The 14,054-nt window shown below is 36.2% G+C and overlaps 2 protein-coding genes across 8 annotated transcripts; both read right to left on the bottom strand.

Annotated features, from left to right (window-relative positions):
• Positions 1 to 468: 468 nt before the first annotated feature.
• Positions 469 to 11,955, bottom strand: LOC142630641 (DNA replication licensing factor MCM3 homolog 3-like). 7 transcript variants are annotated; one of them, XR_012843368.1, is made up of 19 exons: positions 11,227 to 11,955; positions 9,849 to 10,085; positions 9,524 to 9,678; positions 9,224 to 9,432; positions 8,955 to 9,117; positions 8,680 to 8,879; positions 8,536 to 8,595; positions 8,327 to 8,416; positions 7,921 to 8,126; positions 7,042 to 7,188; positions 5,660 to 5,695; positions 5,342 to 5,479; positions 5,183 to 5,212; positions 3,846 to 3,985; positions 3,600 to 3,692; positions 1,505 to 2,040; positions 1,289 to 1,394; positions 1,111 to 1,192; positions 469 to 991 (listed from the first exon to the last, which is right to left on the bottom strand). XR_012843368.1 is itself a non-coding variant. In XM_075804669.1 (10 exons), the coding sequence occupies exons 2-10, from the start codon at positions 9,896 to 9,898 to the stop codon at positions 7,164 to 7,166; spliced, it is 1,158 nt and encodes a 385-aa protein (XP_075660784.1). In that variant the 5' UTR covers positions 9,899 to 10,085; positions 11,227 to 11,955; the 3' UTR covers positions 6,915 to 7,163. The 7 variants fall into 7 exon arrangements, 2 of the variants coding, with proteins under 2 accessions (XP_075660784.1, XP_075660783.1); XR_012843369.1 differs by lacking the exon at positions 5,183 to 5,212 and having other exon boundaries at positions 3,583 to 3,692; XR_012843370.1 differs by lacking the exon at positions 5,183 to 5,212 and having other exon boundaries at positions 469 to 962.
• LOC142632524 (uncharacterized) lies at positions 11,233 to 13,949 on the bottom strand. The gene is made up of 6 exons (XM_075806909.1): positions 13,935 to 13,949; positions 13,430 to 13,822; positions 12,997 to 13,209; positions 11,805 to 11,858; positions 11,472 to 11,713; positions 11,233 to 11,386 (listed from the first exon to the last, which is right to left on the bottom strand). Exons 1-6 carry the CDS (start codon positions 13,947 to 13,949, stop codon positions 11,233 to 11,235), a joined length of 1,071 nt encoding a protein of 356 aa, XP_075663024.1.
• Positions 13,950 to 14,054: the final 105 nt, after the last annotated feature.

Below are 14,054 nucleotides of genomic sequence, written 5' to 3'. Positions count from 1 at the left end.
CCACGGGCTGAGGGTTAAATACCGCTACTGTAGCTGCAACCAAAAAAAAAAAAAAAACAAAATCCCAGTAGAAATCGAGTCTTTGGAACTCGATTTCCACAATATTTTTGAGAATCCCACTGAAGAAAAAATCGAGCATTTTAAACTCGATTTCCACTATATTTTTGAAGCAAAAATCGAGCCTTTTAAACTTGATTTTCATAGAAAAGTATTGAAAAGGAAATTGAGTTTAAAAGCAAAAATCGATTTATACTGGCTTATGTTTTTTCTCATTGTGCGAAAAGGAATTATTATTATTTTTTTCCAAATTCAATAACTAATTCCCAAACACTATCAAATAACAAAAATTAAGGTAATCTTTAATGTTTAATTCCAACTTCTGGAATTAAATAGTTAAGTTTCTTTATATCATAGGCACGCTACTGGCCTTATATACATGGCTTATTATCAACAGAAGAATTTAGATTTTTGTATACATAAAATTATGCATATATTATTTGGAACTCAAGAAGTTACAACATAAATAGCATAGGTATCTGAAAATTGTATCCATCATTTATTTGGAGACTCTTGCACCAATACAACAACAACATCACAGGTTATTAATTTGGTACACCAATACATTTTATGATAGGAAAAAGAAAAAAGAGAGCATAAATCTTTGAAGATGCCTCAAGACAGTTAACCACGAAATCAACGCCATATGTTGAAAGTTGTGCAAGTGTCCAGCGACCATATGTCCATAAACTCACATCATAACCCACACCGCTAGATAAAATCAAACATTGGGAAGAAATGTTGCTGATTTTGTCATCTCTTGGAGGTTCATATGCCGGCCGGTTTTCAAGTTCTGCTTCAGCAGCAACGAGATTGTCTTGAGCTTAATGATTCTTTCTTGACGACATTCTTCTTGCTCCTCAAGTCTTCCATTTCTTTATATTTTTCCCTCGTACTTGCACCCCCTATAGAAAATGTAAATGAACCTCCAAACCTAAGAATAAATACAATCGTGTGAGAAGAAACGTACAGCTTCTGTGAAAGATCACCAAGTATCTTTACGCAGCAAAATTTATAGCTGACTCGTCAAAAGTTATAAGGTAGAACACTTACTTTAGCATACATTGTCCGCAATTTCGCGAGTGAAGGTAAAATCAGGCGAAGACATAACCAAAATTCAGTTGTAATAATGTACCTGATTACAATTTTGATAATCGTCTTAACATGAGGAAGAAGGTGAAGACATAACCAAAATAGAACAGTTGTAAGTCTAAGACGAAGAGAAACTCACATTAACACCCGCTGAAGACAAATTTTTTGTCATCTCCTCTCCAAACTTGTCCTTTCCAATGGAGCCAATGTAGCCAATTGCACCATTACATTTTGAGCGTCCACAACTATCACACAAAAAAGGGAGACGAGGGTAGGGAGAATTGATCAATTCTATTTCATACAAATTTAGCCTAAAAAAACGTGAAAGATGTTTCTTGCAAATACGAAACCAAACCTGGGCAACTTTGATTGAATTCCAATGTAGCACCTAGAGTCTACTGTGTATGATATGAGTTCCCCATTACAAGCATCACTTTCATCCACCAGTATCACTCTTGTCTCCTAAATCCTCAGGTTTACATTTATTTACATTTTCTATAGGGGGTGCAAGTACGAGGGAAAAATATAAAGAAATGGAAGACTTGAGGAAGCTAGAAGAATCTCGTCAAGAAAGAATCATTAAAGCTAAAGAGAATCTCGCTGCTGCTGAAGCAAAACTTGAAAACCTGCCGCCATATGAACCTCCAAAAGATGACGAAATCAGCAACATTTCTACCCAATGTTTGATTTTATCTAGCGGTGTGGGATATGATGTGAGTTTATTGACATATGGTCGCTGGAGACTTGAACCACTTTCAATATATGGAGTTGATTTCGTGGTTAACTATCTTGAGGCATCTTCACAATCATAAGGTCTCTTGGCAGGCTATTTTCAAAGTTTATTAGGGATGGAGGGACAAATCCAGCTTCAAATCCATATTTGCTATTGTCCTACAAAAATTAAGAGTGCGTACATTACATAATTGATGGAGCACTAAACAAGGCTATTTCCAATGGTCATGTGAGGATGTTTTTCTTCTTCTTTTTGAACAATGTTTCTTGGTAGACCCAACTCCCCCCAAAATCACAGTTTACATATTTCTGACTTTCTTCCCCGCATGCATTTTCCAATATGTGACTATGGAAACGTTGAAAACTCTTCTCACAACTAAAGCATGTCCATAGTTATAACTAATGAATGTCCACAAAATTATTAATTAGGATGAAACTTAAGATAGATAGAGTAAGCAAACAAAATTATAATGAGAATGACAATTTTCACTCATTTAAACTAAAAGCAAAAATCTTGGTATGAAGAATTCAATCACAATAATTAAAATATGGAGGTACAACCCCCGTTGCATAACATTAAAAACTACTTTTTCCATTACAATCGTCAATCACTACTCTTCACAGGAACCAAGAAACTGAAGCTACTTAAAATTCAATTAACAGATCGAAGGATTTATTGGCGGTGTGGGAAAAAATGTTGTTGATTTATAATATATATTAACGTGAGAATATTAACCACTATAGTTTGTGTCTCTGAAATATTAAAGTACCCAGGGAAATACAAAAACATGGAAGCCTATATAAGAAACCCCACATCCCACGACGATTAAATGTGCTAGACCCAAATTACTTTTCGAAAGAGGGAAAGAAAATAAGAATGTCCCAAATACATGCATATATATACATGACTCTAGGAAAAAGGGCTTTGGTATAATCACCCTAAAAAATTCAAACTTATAAATATGCTGCACGTATTTTGCTATTTAACTGGCTCTAACACAATTTTCAAGAGAATACCTAAAGTACATACTTGGGGTTTATAGGAGCAAGGAGAATGAGACATATAGAGAAAGCGAGCATATAAAATATTTAATATACCATTACTTATCAAAAATCTATATATATATATATATTTAATAAACCATGCGTTCAAAACTATTCAATTAGGATGACACTAAAATCATGTTGTATGGGTCGAACCAGCCATCTAATCGGGGTTCATGTTAACACACTCAAATCCAAGTAGCTGACCCTAATGCATATAAGAAATGGCAATTTTGATTCCACACCAACAATTTAAATGCCAATGTTTTAAGTGGATTTCCACATAACATTTAATATTTCTTTAGATTGACTTTAAATGAACATTTTCCTACTACATTGCTGCTCCTTGATCTCATCCACCAATCACAGTCCTTTTCCAGAAATATATAGATCATTCATAGCGTGATATTTGGCAGTGCTACTGGTCATTCATGAATTGAAAACTCCAAACCTAAGTTTATATTGTAGGGGCACATGAACATACAGGAACCCCCTTTTGACTATGGCCAATACACACAAATAGAAAGTTATTAATATTTTCCTTTTCTATGGAAATCCAAGAATGATCAGGAGATCAAGATAATCTATCAAACATTACACAGGAGTTCTTGTGAAAATATAGAGCAACTCAATATAGTGAGCGAAACAGAATCTCACACGTCAAAATAGTTTACCATTTCTGCACTGGGGGCAACAGCAAGATTCTTGTAAAGCAGCCACTTTACTTCCTTGGCTAACTGCAAAGCCTTCAAATTTAGCCTCTGTGTCTGTACATAGTAAGACAGAAAAAATAAAAGAATCAACAACCAAACAAAATAAAAATATATAAAATATACAAAAAAAGTATAAGATGCATGATTGATGCCACAACGGAAATATTATAAAATCAAACATAAGGTCAAAGATAAAGAACAAAAAACCTTTGGTAGAATTAAGAGTAAAGGAAACAGCATGGCAGCAAATGTCTTCAGATAATCATCATCATGACCAAACTTTGAGTTGGCATTCTCCAAGCATAAAATAGCTACATCAGTAGCTAGACTATTTTTATCTGATGAACCTGCAAACAGAAACAGAACAACAAATGAGACATGTTTTATAACGGCCTACACGACAAAGAAAGAAATATAATTTAGCAATTTTTTTTGATTCCCTAGTCTGCTAGAATATATCTAATGAGTTTTACTTATTTAGGTAGAGAATTCAATACAATCTAAGATTGATAAATACTCCAAGAATTTCCATGAGAATCTTCTCTGACTGGACATGCAGTTTATAATTTCCTAATGACAATTATATAATAAGCCCATTCTGCCTCTTTTTTCCTTCTTTGTATTAGTAAGTTACACATGCACCAAGTAGGTCTTGAGCCCATAACTTTACCATCCAATCCATTATTATGGGAGGACGAAGTCAGTTGAGCTATAGCTCAACAGACCTATTCCGCATAGCATTTATGTATATCTTCAATTCGTAATTGCTCAGAAATTTATCTTGATGGCATGCACACCACAGACTCAATTCTATAATTTGATGTATAATATGAACAGACAATAAACAAAAGCATGGGTTCATTAAGATGACAAACATGGCCTAATAGGGGACAAATTTCTTGGCCAGAAAAGCTACACTGCAATTTCCTTCTAAGCATCATAAAACTATAAAACAAGTTCATTCCCTATGCCTTTCTTATAGGCAGAATCTCGTCAAGTTCCTTTACCCCTTTAATTCCTTTTCAATCTCACAAAATTCCTGATTGCCATTTTCCTTTAAATTTGGGATTATAAGTTTTGGTGGGCCTGGGTGGAAGACATCCCCACCCATCATTTTCCATCCACCCAACCAAACAATGGAAAACTCCCATTTTCCTTCCACAATTTTCATCCTCCCCTTTTTCCACCCAACCAAGCGGACCATATGTGAAACAAGAAACTACTCACCGGCTCCCTAAAACTGAAAGCTAAATTTATTGAATGGTACAGTGTTGATGTTAATACAGCCTTCTAATGCAGAATATAAGGCCATTTTTAATTCAAATATTGACCAACAAACGACATTGGGTACAAGGGGGCAATATCCAAACTTGCACAATTAGGAAAAAAAAAAGAGTCAGAACCACCCATTTAAACTAATGTGATTCCAGAATACATATTCAGGGGGCTCAATGCTATGAATTTTTTCATGTAGGTGGGGTTTCATTTGTACCACGCCACCACTAATGGTACAGTAAATTTTTCATATAGGTGGTGTTTCTTACCAAATTCCTGAGGTATTCTTAGCTTCATTTCTGCATTTGTTAATGAAATGAAAGGGTTTAATCATGACACTGGTTTTTGAAAGTGAACAGCAACAAGAACATAGAGTAACAGAAATTATCCAAAAAATATTAATATATAACAATCAAAATGTGAGTTACCTTGGTTTTCCTTGGAAGGCATCATTAATTTCATTAATGGTTGGCCTTTCAGTAAATGTAGACAAGATCACATACTTCTCCTTTCCAGATGGTTCATCTATCCTCTTATACAAGGAAGAACGATATGGGTAAGACATCCTGAAACAATGAGGTGAGAATACTTTTAAGGTATTGTTCATATTAGTATTTTAGGTAATAAAGTGTTACAGCAGATTAAAGTAACACATCCATCTCTTCATTGGATTGTGTGTGTGAGTGTAACTCCTACTTAATCAATAAAATTAAAATAATTGGAGAATTAAGGAAAAAGCCCTTTACCATTTCTGGGTTCAACAGCAGCATATTATTATTCTCCTGTCAAATTTAAAAGAGAAATGAAACAAGATTAATCCAGTTCATTGGTGAAGATATCTTTGCAAACAGTAAATTAATAATAGTTAGTGCAAGTGCAAATTGTATTGGAATGAAAGGCAAAAACTTGCTTCTCTCTCACAACGTCTTTAAATAGTTGGTTTAATGGAGACTGATCTACAGACCCTTTTATTTTCTCTGAACTTGATGCACTTCATATCCATAACCTTCCCAAAACCATGTCCAACATAAATTAATCACATGAATTGGACCGGTTTAAGTAACTACAAATATATTCTTTGAGTAAAAAATAATCCCAAAAAAGCGGATATGAATATTAGTTGTAAATGATGCTGTTCATTTTCTGAAATACTGATCTATTTTATAGTTTCCACCAAGCATGCAAATGACTCACAAACAAAATATAAACGTAGGAATTATATCATTGATGATAAATAAACCTGAATCATTGGTGTATCAAAATAAATTAATCTCCAACCAAAAAGAAATAAAGATCAATACCAAAACAGACACACAAAACAGAACCAGCAGCAGCAGCAAATAATGAAAACACACACACAAAACACACAAAACACACACAAAGAAATAATGAAAACACACACACAAAACAGAACCAGCAGCAGCAGCAAAAAAAAGACTGTTTTCTAATAATTTTTTGCTAAGAAATAATTAACCCATTTTTGTTCTCTTGAATAAGTGAAAAAGAAAAGATAGTAATTTTAAAATCTTGTTGTTCCTTCATCCATAACCCCAATCCCTAAAGTTTGCGTACAGATGTAATCAACCATGGTTGACATTAATATCACTCAACTTTTCTTCTTATGAATTTTTCTCACACCAAGGATTGGATTGTCATTGGTATTTCTGGTTGCCACTTTCTGCATGAATGATTTGGAACCCAACAAGGCAACAACAATTTCCAAAAAGAAAAAGAAACTATAGTTGATTCTGATAACTGTAAGTTAAAATCAAGCTAATTGGATTCAGAGATTCAATATATGAATATAAAATTATACAGATTTTAATTCTCAACATGATTTAATAACACAATCACAATAAACAGAAATGTGAATAATATAAATTGAAGAAGAGATAATTAATTTATGAATGCTCATGGTCTAGCTTACAATTGAACATGTTCCAAAATGGAAAACCAATTCAGAGAAAAAAGAAAATCAGGATTATATTGTAGGAAATTTTGGAATAGGAAATTTTTTGCAGATGACTTTAGTAAGAAAGGATCAGGTCGTAATATTATATTGTAGTCCTAATAATGCTTTTCACTAGCTTTTAGATTAATAACTAAGTATAGAGTTCCCCTCTCTTACAGAATTGAAGTGCAGGAACATTGATAAATGTATTTCCATTAAGCTAGTAATAGATGTGTCTTAAGCATCCGATTGCACCATTAGGTGATAGCTATTAACTTCATATCTGCTTGACACTTGTCCTATATGTTTGCAAAATGCCTGGACCTGAAATGCAACCATGAGACAAGTTGTATGTTACATAGAATCAATCATCTAAAAAGTACTTGATGGAGTTTTTTCTAATTAATATCTACCTTACTTGTCAACAAAATACTGATTTTGTCAACTACTGATTACGTAAATTGGTCAAACTACCATTGCTGCAATAAAGGAAACTGAAGAAAGCATTAAAATATTTATCCAAAAATAAAGATAGGCTTCTTTTGAAAACCTTGTTGGCTCATAAAAGTTTAAAATCATTAAAAACTCAATTTAGTGTGACTAGCTTGTTGAACATACTACATTACACCCAAATCAATGTGCGATCAAAATGATGGTCACTATGTAACCAGTCTATAGGAAAACCTATTTAACTCAACTAGGCGATGCAAGGAATGGCTGAAATTCATCTACACAGGAAAGGATTCACATCCAAATACCATGGTTGCCTGAAGTTTCAGATACACACATAGGGAATAAAGAACTTGCCCATAGTTAAAAAGGCAAAAGAATAATTGAAAAGACAAAATAAAACAAATTAGTTCAGAGCTTGCATATTCAAATGAAAGTATACACCAAAAACTACACAAAGTGTGATTATTTATATATAGAAGTATATATATAAAAGCATGCACAGCTCAGCAGAAGCCAAATGACAGATTTTCCTTGAATAGATACCAATGCTTCTAAGCAACAAGTACATTCAAAATTCATGTAGAAAATACAGCTATGGCTCACCCTTCTACATCTGAAGTTCCACTTTCGCGTCTATCTTTTTTTCCAGGACGATGGTCTCTATCATTTCCACCAGGATGGTCAGCTCTACGTTTTCTCTCCAATTCTTTCTCCCTTTCATGCTCACGCTCCTCCATTTCAGTCAATTCCTTATGATATATTGCAAAATATAAAACCTTCAGGGTAGCATCAACATCAGACTTTGAAACCTGCCAAGAGAGATCAATTTGTGATGAGCAAGCAGAAAAACAATGGAATTCCTCAGTTAAAGGTCAATACAAATAAGACCTCTGAACATGAATATTGAACTTAGATTCATTCCAAAATCTTAAGGAGTATAATGAACACAAATCTCATTATATTCTCATTTAATTACAAAAGACATCAAAAGAGAGATGGATCCAAGTACCTTTCTGCTCAACTTCAATTTGGCATGAGCAGTAGAGAGACGTATTATGGTTTCTAAGGTTCTAGCAGTGATTAGAAGTGTTCCCCCAGTCTACACACGAATTGGTAAAGAGAAAAACTATCATTAATTGTATAATATGTTTTTCAGTGGATTAGAAAACCCAGATAGTTAATTTCTGGATGTTTGTCAATGGATTACAATGCACTAACCTTTGCATTTGAACTGGTATTTCTAAGCTCTGCATATGCTGTTGCAATCTGTTCAGATGCCTGCAGACAAAAAAGTACTAGTATTAGTCTGGCTATAGCCTCATTACATTAAGGCAGGAATAAAAAACTAATAATTATAATGACCTCATCAGTCAGATCAGGCTGAATCCTATGCTTTGCATAATGAGTAAATTTCTTAAGAAACTTGATGGTAAGGGTATCACGCTTCCGTCCCCTTTCTACTTTCTTTCCATGTAGCATTCGGTTATACTTGACAAAGACAGAGTCAGCATCAGATTCGTCTTCTCTTCCATATCTTGAGCTCCCATCGAGTGTCGCCTCACCTACAATTTAACTCTTTAATCAAGCTCATCATAGAGACCACTAGTATTCTGAGCATGAGATTAGTGTTAACACACCTCCAACTGCAGAACGGTACCGGTGCATGCGCAAAACATGCTCAGAGATTTGACGATCAATATCAGGATCCATTTGATCCAATACTATAAATAGTAAATCAAAACGAGAAAGCAGAGAATCTGGGAGTCCAATATTCTTCGTCGGAGTCAATGAACGATCATACTGCACAACCAGTAAACAGCATGAAATCAAGCTAAGCAATTAAAGCACCAATCACCTAGCATTTGCAGTAAGGTGCACTTGAATAACTACCATATGTACCACTTACAGTTCCATATATGGGATTTGCAGCAGCCACCACACTGCATCGAGCATTGGGTGACGCATGAATACCAGCTTTGGCAATAGTTACAGTCTGCTGCTCCATAACTTCATGTATGGCAACACGATCTTGATCATTCATCTTGTCAAATTCATCAATACAGACAACACCTCGATCAGCAAGAACCATCGCACCAGCTTCTAGCCTTCTTTCTCCTGATCAACAGCCACTGGTCAATTACCATTTCCTTGAAGAAGAAAAAATGCCACATAATGCAAAATGCTAGAGCACATGGAGATGCTTTACCTGTTTCTTGATCTGAAGTAACTGCAGCAGTCAAACCAACACCAGAAGAACCCCGACCTGTAGTTGATATGGCCAAGGGAGCAATATTCATAATGGCTCTTAGAAGTTGAGACTTGGCAACAGAAGGATCACCAACCATCATCATATTAATGTCGCTGAAAGAAACAATTAATCAGTTTATTAACATTCAACGTTCAATTCTTATGCTAGGGCCTCAAGGAATGGTCCCAGATACAGGAAATAAGAGAATTGCATAAGAGAAAGGGTACAATAAAAAAGATGCATATAATGCCGATAGAATATTAGAGAAGAAGGTACAACTCACCCTCGCAAGTGGGTTCCATTCTTTAAGTTCTTTTCCACTCCACTAAGCATCAATAAAATTACAGCTTTCTTTATCCATGAATGCCCATATATAGAAGGTGCCAGTGAATTCCCGAGTAGGTCAAATGTATCATCTCTCTCAGCTATTTTTTTAATATTTTTTAAGTCTTCAGGACTATAGATAGGTGCATTTGCCTCTTTGTTGAGCAGAGAAACATTGTTTGCTACAAGAACAGTCCTACACAACAAGATCAGTAAATCAAGCTCTTTATCTCGGAAACATCATGCTATAAAAGGAACAAGGAAATAACATTAGTACACAATATCTACCTGAATACTCAAAACAAAGACCTTGACAAAATCAGTTCAAGCAAAAAAATTAGACAGTCACATAGATAGATAAATCCCATGGGAGAAAACACAACACTAATAATAAGAGCACTAGCAATAACAAGAACACCACTACCAACAAAAACAAAGATGGTAATTCAACTTCAACGTTAGTGGACCAGCAAGAGCCAAAAAGAAAAAGGAAAAGCAGCAAGATATATCAGAAGGGAGTACTAGTGATATGGGTGTGACTATTGATATAAGAGAAATTAAAATTATTTCCAAGACTTAAAGCGATCGATTTAGTCCCTACCTAAGTTAAACTGATGTAATTTAGCCATAATGAAGCCATAACATGTTAGTTTTTAGTTTGACCAAGTTATTTCAGGGACTAAAAGCCATCAATTTAAACTTACGGCACTAAACTCTCACTCATGAACTAAACTATAAGGGTTTTTTTTTTTTTTTTTCCAAGCAGATTGTATACATTTATCTGGTTTTGCTTTTGCACAGATGTTCAGCTAAAACAGAAAATTTCTAAATTCATCAATAGGATTTAGCAAGTAGGATGAGATAATGTAAATGGATAAACAGAAAAGACTGAAATGCTAAAGGTGAGGTGACTCGCCTTTCCCATAATGAAATTTATAAATTAGCCTGCATTACTTTAGTACTTTAAAAATTACTAGCACGTTAAGAATACAAAGAATCTAACATATTTTCAACTGCACATGACTCAATTTTCATATGAATTGTCTCTTCCACAGGTTAAAACAATGAGTTAAGTCAAATTAGGAGTTAAAAAGTTGAGAAGACGTTAAAGCATCTAGATGATATTGGATCCAAATAAAGAGTTCAGATGCAACCATCAGAATTTTCCACAAACAAAAGTTGATGAAAAGAGGTAACTTAATGAGATCCATAAGAAAAAGTGATGTAAGGGCTACCGGATATTATAGGAAATGGTAATATGCAGTTTTATGTAGGCAGAGAGAACATAAAAGCATAAAGTATCGAAAAGAAACATCATATAGCAGGTAAACATCTACCAAGCACTAGCAGGCACTTGTCTCTATCTTCTCTCGGATTTCTGCAAACATGCGAGAGTATTTCTTCTGTAGCTCTTTCCGAGCTATTTCTTCTGGATCTTTCTCTAGCTGTTCCAGATGTAGCGCTGCAATGCTCTCTACTCCTTTAAATCTTTCATTGCTATAATCCGCTCTTTCAACATCAAAGAGATTTTCTGCTTTAGCCCTTCATCTATTTCTTCTAGATCCAGCTCTTCCATATCTACCCAGATGATTGATCCCTCCACATCCAATGCTCTCTTCCAGTCTTCCCCATAATATCTTTCATTGTACTAATCTGATCTTCCAACACAAGAAATTCTCTGCTTAGCCTTTCAAAATCTATTTCTTCTAGATCTAGCTCTTCCATATCTACCCGGATTGATCCCTTCTTCAACAATCCCTGCTCCTTCAAAGATTTCACTAGTTCCTCTGGCAGGGCTTTCTCCAATGCAGGCAAATGCAGAACCTGAGTCCACCAAAACTTTCGACCGTCTTGACGAAATCTTTTGTGGGCTTATCCTCTTCTGATTTTGCTGTTTCCATGGGAAATAAGATACCAAGCAGAGTACAAGTGGCGCCAACAACCCCACAAGTTTGTAAGACAAATGAAACTACAAAACAATAATTCAAAGAAACACATAAATTAACCAACCAACAGAACAGCCCTAATAAAATCTAACAAGAATATAAGAAATTAATTAATAAATATTAACATTATATATATATAATTCAGATTCTACACAGCAATATAAGAAATTAAATAATTATAATTCAGATTCTAATTCACCAACAGAAAAAGCTCTAATTAATTAATTAATTAATCAAACTAACTAGTTAGACTCTAAGAAAGAAATTAATTAATTAAGTAAAAATTACTCAGACTCTACGCAAAATAAATAAATAATTGAGACTCCGCGCTAATTAAACAAAAATTTATTGGCGAAGAACAAAAAGAAAAGAGAGAAGAATGAAATTTTACGTTGTTATTCCAACAATCGAGAGTGAATTGTGGCCTTTAACCGCCAAAGTCAGAGTAGTTGCTTACCGTCTTCTACACCCGCATCACTGTCATTTTGGCCCCCTTCAACCACTCATTCCCATCACCTACGTCGGAAAATGTACGTTAAAACCATATTGACCTCCATAATAATATCATGAAGTAATCAATAGTAGATTGAAATGTGAAAAGAGGAATTACCACTAGTTATAAAGTGTGTTGTTTCACATTTAGCTTTGAGTTACCTTTTTTGAATCTTATGCCGTCTAGTATAATAAGGAGGAGGTCTTGCATGTCCTTCGTCAGATGCCTCGGGCCCAGCATTGTGTCCATGTTTGTGCCCCCCTGTCCCACAAGGAGGTGCCTTTGATATGCGTTTCGGCCGACCTTCTGCCACTGCAGGTAACCCAACAGTCTGCTCGGCCGAACATGGGGTAGGTCGATGGGCCGAAGACGGGGCGTAAGATGCACCGTGGGAGGGTGGCTCCTGCCGCATGTCGTGGAGTTGGATCAATACCCGAGGTCAAAGGATGGAATGGGTAACGGTGAGGAAATGACCGTGGAGTAGGTGGACGAATGTCGGACCCGGGACAAGGATGTGGGTTGGGTGTTGGTATGGTGGGGCGAGGAGATGGATGTGGGGTGGGTGAAGGAATGGTGGGGGTAGGGGATGGATGTGGGGTGGATGAAGGGATGGTAGGGCTAGGGGATGGATGTGGGATGCATGGAGAAGGATCGGGGGTAGGGACAACCCGAGGGCTAGCAACAGGCGGACGAGGGCGACATCCGGCCGGGGTTGTGCTCGTGCTTGGGCCCGTTGGAGTAGGTGCCTCCTCATTCGGGGCCTCAGGAATAGGAGGTTGTACACGTTCAATTGCATGCACTGCCGTTAGGACCTCAGTAATGTCCTTGTGGTCCTCTATGCCCACTGGGTGACGCCTCAACAAACGGACGTATCCCTCAATCTGCACATGGAAAAACCACACATATTAGTAATGCAACACCAAATCAACAATGCCAATCGATAATAAAATAAATGTTGGTTTAGAATTGGTTGTGCTAGTAATAATTGCAAATTATAGAGAGACCAAGTGCTAAGCAAAAAATGTGATAGTATACTGTTATCTAAACAGTGGTTTCATGCTATTTCAATATGGTAAGATGTAGAAGACATTGAGAAGTTACCAGCAGAGTCACTATAGCACCAGGCCTATCTATGAACCTCCGAGTTATCCTTTTGAACCAGTCATGGTACTCGTGCTGTGGAGGCATATCACCAAGCACTGCTTCACAACGTCGTTGAAGGCGATTACCCCACTCATCGATATGCACAGCATGCTTTCGCGTCCAATCAACACCGACTTTCCCCCTCAAATCAATGCCATGAAGCACAGTGTCGGTGTCAACATTGCGAGGAATTTCTTGGATCATCCCAAATTGACGAACGACACGATCCGGTGTATGTTTTTCTACTAGGTGGAAACATACAAGCGGCACCGTTGCCGTCCACACGGCCCTCCCTGCAACGCACCATGGCGGAAGGTCCTCTAACTCAGCTTCATATGGCTGCCACACCACCTACAACAACCAAAAAACAAGTACACAACACGTTAGGTAGCAATGTTTATATTTCAAATCCCCTCAATCCAATATCTTGTTCCTAAACATGTAAAACAATGCATTTTCATACCTGGTCTGGCAACATTGAAGCTATTTGCTCGCGATATCTGTCCCTGAAGATGTGGGCGGGCCTATTTTTCTTGTTTGGGACCCACAACCACCTACAATCAGTTGCAATAGATCAATATCT

Source organism: Castanea sativa, chromosome 4, assembly GCF_040712315.1.
Source record: "Castanea sativa cultivar Marrone di Chiusa Pesio chromosome 4, ASM4071231v1".
In the NCBI taxonomy this organism is placed as follows: Eukaryota; Viridiplantae; Streptophyta; class Magnoliopsida; order Fagales; family Fagaceae; genus Castanea; species Castanea sativa.
Note: the sequence above shows the minus strand (reverse complement) of the source record. Positions and strands in the feature narration are given on the sequence as shown.